This window comes from Arachis ipaensis, chromosome B7 (assembly GCF_059453495.1).
Source record: "Arachis ipaensis isolate K30076 ecotype BB chromosome B7, ASM5945349v1, whole genome shotgun sequence".
Taxonomy (NCBI): Eukaryota; Viridiplantae; Streptophyta; class Magnoliopsida; order Fabales; family Fabaceae; genus Arachis; species Arachis ipaensis.
The window spans coordinates 115,403,267-115,409,840 of NC_142442.1; the positions used below are offsets into that span (position 1 = coordinate 115,403,267).

General features: G+C 33.1%; 1 protein-coding gene across 1 annotated transcript; it reads right to left on the reverse strand.

Annotated features, from left to right (window-relative positions):
* Positions 1–5,894: 5,894 nt before the first annotated feature.
* On the reverse strand, positions 5,895–6,290 carry LOC148553809 (uncharacterized). The gene has a single exon (XM_088494890.1). The coding sequence runs from the start codon at positions 6,288–6,290 to the stop codon at positions 5,895–5,897; it is 396 nt and encodes a 131-aa protein (XP_088351016.1).
* Between the last annotated feature and the right edge of the window lie 284 nt (positions 6,291–6,574).

Sequence of the window (6,574 nt, forward strand, 5' to 3'; positions counted from 1 at the left end):
AAAATCTTCGAAGTGGAGCACAAAATGAGATTGAAATCCCTCAATTTAAGTTTAGTTTTGGTAAATTCGTGTCAAACTCGGAGATACAATTTCAACACTTGGTAATATATTTAAATTTTCTTATTTAAATATTTTTGTTAATTAAATAATTTTATAACATTGTGATTTTTTTCAGAAATTATCAGCCTTCTTTTGTATCAATGCAATACCATTGAAGAGAATAAGTGTCAGTTTAGTTTCTCAGTGTGGTAATTCTATACCTTGCCGCATTGCATGGATAGCAAATAATGAAGCTTATTTAACAAGGGGATAGTCTGAATTTATACGAATTCTAAATGTTCAAACTTACGATATTTTTTCAGTTGTTTGTCGTTACGAGAATGATTCTAATCTATACGTGTCTAAGGACTAGAATAGATTAAATATTATTTAAGTAATTTAGTTTTAATATTAGTATTTGCTTAAATTAGTTTTAGAGAAATTTAAATTGTTGCCTCAATTTACATATTACGACTATTTTTCTTGGATATGTTATTTTTAAATGTTTTAATATAAAATTTCTTTTTTTCTGATTTATAAGTTTTTTTTTGGATATATGTATCACCTTTTTTTCTCTTTTTGTATTTCAGATTAGTAATGCAATTATTAATAGAAGTGTAATTAAAAAAAAGAGAAAAAATGTAAGAACCGGCATAACTGTTTCAATAAAATAATAATTTTTAACTGTCCATAATAGATTCAAAATTTAGAAGTTTTAATTTGATACTTAAAAGGTGAAATTTGGATTCAGTGAATTTTCTCTGAGTGGAAAAATGTATCTTTTGCGAAAAGTTTTGTAAAAATATGTATCAGTACTTAAGGCGGCAGTACCGACTTTAGACTGTCTGGTACCGTATTTTGAGAAAAATAAGATTTTGAAAATTGATTTATTATTTTGAAAGGTTAAAAATAATTTGAAAATCGAAAACCGGGTGCTAATTTTAAAGGTTTTGGTCCAAAGTGGGCCAAACGAACTAAAAACGTTAACGGATTGGACCGGACCCAAGTTGAGCCCAAGTCCAACATATATAAACCCCATTTAAGTGGCAAAACAGCCACTTTCAGCTCAGAGAGAGGAAGAGCTCGTGGAGTTGAGAGAGGGAAGAAGGTTTGGCTTGGTTACTATTTATTGTCACCTTTCGGGAACCATAACTTGAGTTACAGAGCTCCGATTGATGAGCCATTTGTGATCACGCGAAGCTCTTGTCGAGATCTTTGTTTCTATTTAGGCTTTTCTGGTAAGAACTCGCATCTTAAGCTCCAGTTTCCTGCCCTAGTTTTTCTTTGTTTTTTGATTTGGTTTTTGAGCAAATTTTGTGATTTTGATCGTTTAGGTGATCTCTAGTAGCGGGTAATTGTTGAATTTTACCCCTAATCTTCATTGGATAAGGTAAGGAACTTTTATATCCTTGTGGTTTGGTGTAGTGTGAGCTTCAGTTATTAATGCATGGTTATGTTGTATGTATGAAGCTTGTTTTTGGAGTTGGTTGTGGCTTTTGGTGGTTTGGAGCTTGGTGGAAGATTGTTGGAATCAAGTTTGGTGTTTGAGCATACTGGGAATCGGCTAAGGTATGGTTTCAGTTTTCTTTATGTAATATGTAATGTTTCTGGATACTTAGACTAGTTGACCCTAAGATAGGATTGAATAATATCAGTGTATGAATAATTATATGTGAATTAACATTAATTATTGGTTGTATTGGATTATTGTGGTTGATGATGATTGTTGGTAATTATTGGTGTTGATGAGTATTGATGGTGATTAGTTATATTGATGAATAATGAAGATTATGAGAATTTATGGTAATAAGTTAATGTAAAATATTTGTGATGGTTTGGAATGAAGGATATTGATGATTATTATGATGTGTGATGATATATGTTGATGATGATTTTTGATTTTGAATCTTGGGATTGGTGTTAATATTGAATGGTGGTTGAAGGAATTTGATGTGAACTTAGGTTGAATGTTAAAGTTCGATGAGGTGAGTATTAAATGATTTAGATGATTGAATGGTTGATTTTTAAGAAATGAGTGGTATGAAACTTTGTGTTGTTTTGGTATTGTTTGGATTGTGAGTAGTTTGGTTTTGAATTGAGAGATTTAGTGAATTCGAGTTTTTAAGCTTTTGGTAAAAATAGGTTTTAGGCCAACTTTGGCGGATCATATCTTAAGCTACAGTTTTTGAAATTTTTTGTATCAAATTAAGATAATTACAAGAGCTTTAAAACAGTATAGATTTTGTAGAAATTAGAATTTTGTAGATGAAGATATGATCGTTGGAAGTTAGTGTCAAAAAAATCTGAATTCTGTGATGTTGCAGAATTTGTGATTTCTGGTTTGTGTGTGCATGCACACTGTTCTGCGCGTGCTCTGAACAGGGGCCATGTTTTGACTTGTGCGTACCACACCTTTGTGCGCACGCACACCATGTGATTTTTGAAAACGTGCGTACGCACACTTTGGTGCGCACGCACACACAGGGATATGCCTACTGTTGAGAGCGTTCGCACACTCTGGTGCGCACATACACTCTGTGAAATTTGCAAGTTGTGCGTACGCACAACATCATGCCTACGCACAAGCTGAAAAAACTCTTCTGGGCGTGCGTATGCAGAACCCTATGCGTACGCATACTGCCCTGTTTTCAATAAAAACCTTGTTTTTAACCGTTTTACCCTCCCAACAAGTTTGCAAACTTTCGTAACACTTATTTAAAACTTTTTTGCCAGTTTTTGGATCTTGAATCAAGGGAGAAAACAATAAGTGAATTAAAAGGGGGTATTTTTGTTTATGAGTTTAGAAGATGGAGGTTTAGGTTGCTGAAGTGGTGGGTAAGTGGGCAGAATACTTTATTGGGGATGACTAAGAGGACTTGAGAGGTGATGATAGTTGATGGCAAATTTGAGAAAATGGAAAATGATGATGGTTATGATGAGTTGATGACTCAAAAAGGAGTGATGAACTTGTTGAATGTTGAGAGTGTGCCAGGCACTATATCCTTGGGCTAAGTATGATGATAACTCAAAAAGGAATAATGATCTTGTTGAATGTTGAGAGTGTGCCAAGCACTATATCCTTAGGTTAAGTACGATAGTATACAGGGCACTATGTCCCTGGTAATGAATTATGATTAATAACCTTTTCTGATGCAAGAGTGTGTCAGGCACCATATCCTTGGGTTACGCATGCGAGTGTGATCGGCATTATATCCGTGGGTTAATAGAGTATGCCCGGCACTATATCCGTGGGTCAATATAGTGTGCCCGACATTATATCCGTGGGAGTGGTAGAAAAGCTACATCCGAAAAGATGTATCGGGTTGGCATTTATAGACTGACAAGTGATATCACGAGCCAATAGGAAAGGCATTCATCATATGCATCTTCTACCTTCTTGTTTAATTTGCTTAATTTCTATTATGCCTAAATGAATCACATGTTTACTTGCTAATTGTTCTATTTGCTGTACATGTACTTTACTTGTGTTTTACTTGTCTGCATTACTTTTGTTTTCTACTGGGATTGAGGAGGGTTTGGAAGGCGGTGGCGATGGGATCGCACGGAGGTTAGGTTGGCAAAGGCTGTGAAATACAACAGTGTGAATAGTACTAGTTAGAAATCTCCTAAGTTTAGATAACCCTGTTTATTGTTTACGGTTTACGTTATTTAATTTGCTAAGCTTGAATATCTGTTTTTGGTGTGAAGTTCTAGGATTGCCTTTGTCTTCCCGGAACCTTACATCTTATATATTGGGCACTGTTACCATACTGAGAACCTCCGATTCTCATACCATAGGTTGTTGTTGTTTTTCAGATACACGTCGTAGCCCACCTCAGTGAGTTGCGAGATGGTACAGAGCGGAGTATGGTTTCATATTTATTTTATTCTGCTCTATTTAGATAAAGTCTCTCTCTTTCATCCTTTGTATTTATATAACCTTGTTGCCTTAGAGGCTTTATTTCTGAAAACTTTGAGAGATAGGTTGTTGCTGTTTTAAAACTTCAAAACTCTGTTGTATTCAGTTTGACTAGCCGGCCTAAACTCCGCAAGCTATGACTAGTCCTCTTTTGTACATCATACTTATATATATCTTGTTTACTTTAAGTATTACCTTATGTATCTTGGAGCTATCTACAATGTTTTACATTTATTATGTTTTGTTCTATTCGTACCTATACATTTAGTTTTCGTGTGTAAACACTTCGCGTTTTGTAATTCTGCCTTATGCATTTTGAGCTTTTATTCCTTCATCGGGCTTCTAGTTATAAACATTTTTGGACATATATTATATATTATAAGCTCTAGAACTGTCGTGGCACTTTGTTATTCTTTGCCTTACGGCTAGAGGTAAGGCTTAGGGAAACGGGGTGTTACAAAAAACTTAAAATATCACTATTTAAACGAAAAAGAAATGGTACGTGAAAGAAAGAAAAACGAAAAATTAAAATTGCTCTATTAAAAAAATTGTGTATAGTTTGCATATGAATAGGACCGGAATTAGAGACTATATGGATATAAAACATAAAAAATTATTGCACGATGAATAATATATATATATATATATATATATATATATATAAAAAGAAATAATTATAACAAAAAATAATTAATATATGCAATTTAAATATTTTTATGTATAATTAATATATATGTATGCATAAATAAGAAAATATTTAAAATTATTTAACAAAATTAATGTATACATATACAGAAATAAAAAAAATTATTGTAATTTATGAAAATTACACATGAATTTTTTTTCCTCCCAAATAAATTTATTCTAATTATATTACAATTAGCTCATGAATAATACATGATTATATTATTTTAAAAAATATCTTCATTATAATTATATCAAATTAATATTCGATGCATTATATATTAAACTAATTATCAATTATCGATATTTTTATTCATTATAATGATATTAATTGATATAATTCTAATTCTCATTCATGTAAAACAATTTTGTTAGTAGATAATTGTATCCACAATAATTAATGTTCTAATTCTCATTCATTCTAATAATAGTTCGTAATTATATAGTTCTTTTTCTTTTACTTTAATTAGTTGATGATGATGATAATGATGATGATGATGATGATGTATGGACACAAGATTAATTAGTTAACAAATTAAATTTTAATTATTATGTTTTATTTTTCACTCATATCTTTATTCATTAGTTATTTTACTTTTTATATTTATAGTAAATATTGAATGTAAAAAACAAAAACAATAATATTTATTATTATCTATTTTATTTATTTAGAGTCATAATCAAATTTGATATACTTGTAGCAAGTATCTAGAATTAATATTAACATGATATTATAATTTTAAGTTGTATAATATAATAAAAAAGAACGTAGCAATTTATATCTGCTTCTTATATAGCAATAATATTATATATATTTATATATCTCCTCTTTTAGCTCTTTTCTAAAAATATTGGCATATAATTAATGTAGATAACATATATACTGAGCAAGGATCTATTGAATTAATCATAAAGGTTAATAAAATATAATGGCATAATTTTTACCTAATTGTAGCAAGTATTTGATAACAATTGCAAGCTATAGAGAATTATAATGAAGAATAAAAACAGTACAACTATAGTATAGCAATGAAAAGGAATAATCTTAGTAGTTCAGAGTATGAGAAGAATTATATAGAAAGAATGAAGAAATCAATGGGTGGAGTCCAGGTTCACCTGCGAAAGGGAATTGAAGATAGAATTTGGGAATTTTAGAAAGAATGCACAGAGAGAAAAGATACGAAGTCAGAAGGGAAGACTCACATCATACACTTTTTATAGGGGCCTTTTCTCCCTTCTTAAGCCTCTGTTGTCACACCCTTTTTTCCCTCTTTGTATCAACACCGCCGCCATGGACATTGACCTTGTCCTCAAGCTCGAAGGAAGGATGAAGATGGCGCATGTCCTCATACCCTTTCCATGTCGCTTCCTCCGACGAAAGGTGCTGCCATTGAATTAACACCTGCTCCTGCCAAGTATTATCCACCTTGATCATTTGATGTCCTAACACCCGGAGAGGCAGCAATTTGCACCCGTTCTCATCAACTGTCAGAGGCGCCGGTAGAGTAACCGAAGGTGGCCTGCCTACACACTTCTTAAGGAGAGAAATATGGAAAACTGGGTGTATATTTGCTGTGGATGGAAGCTCCAACTTGTATGCGACTTTGCCCACACGCTGCACCACGGGAAAAGGGATGAAGTAGTGCATTGACAGCTTCTGGTTCTTTCAAAAGGCCACGGAATGTTGACGATATGGTTGAAGCTTGACATAAACAAGGTCACCAAGCTGAAATTCCAGGTCACGGCGCTTGCTATCAGCCGTGGCCTTCATCCGGGCCTGAGCTCTCCCGAAGTGGGATTTCAAGACTATTAGCAGGGAATCGCGCTGTTGTAATTGTTCCTGGACAGTTGGAGCGTCTGTAGAAGTTGCGACATATCAGAGAAGAGGCGGAGGATCTCGCCCGAACAAGGCCTTAAAGGGAGACATGCCGA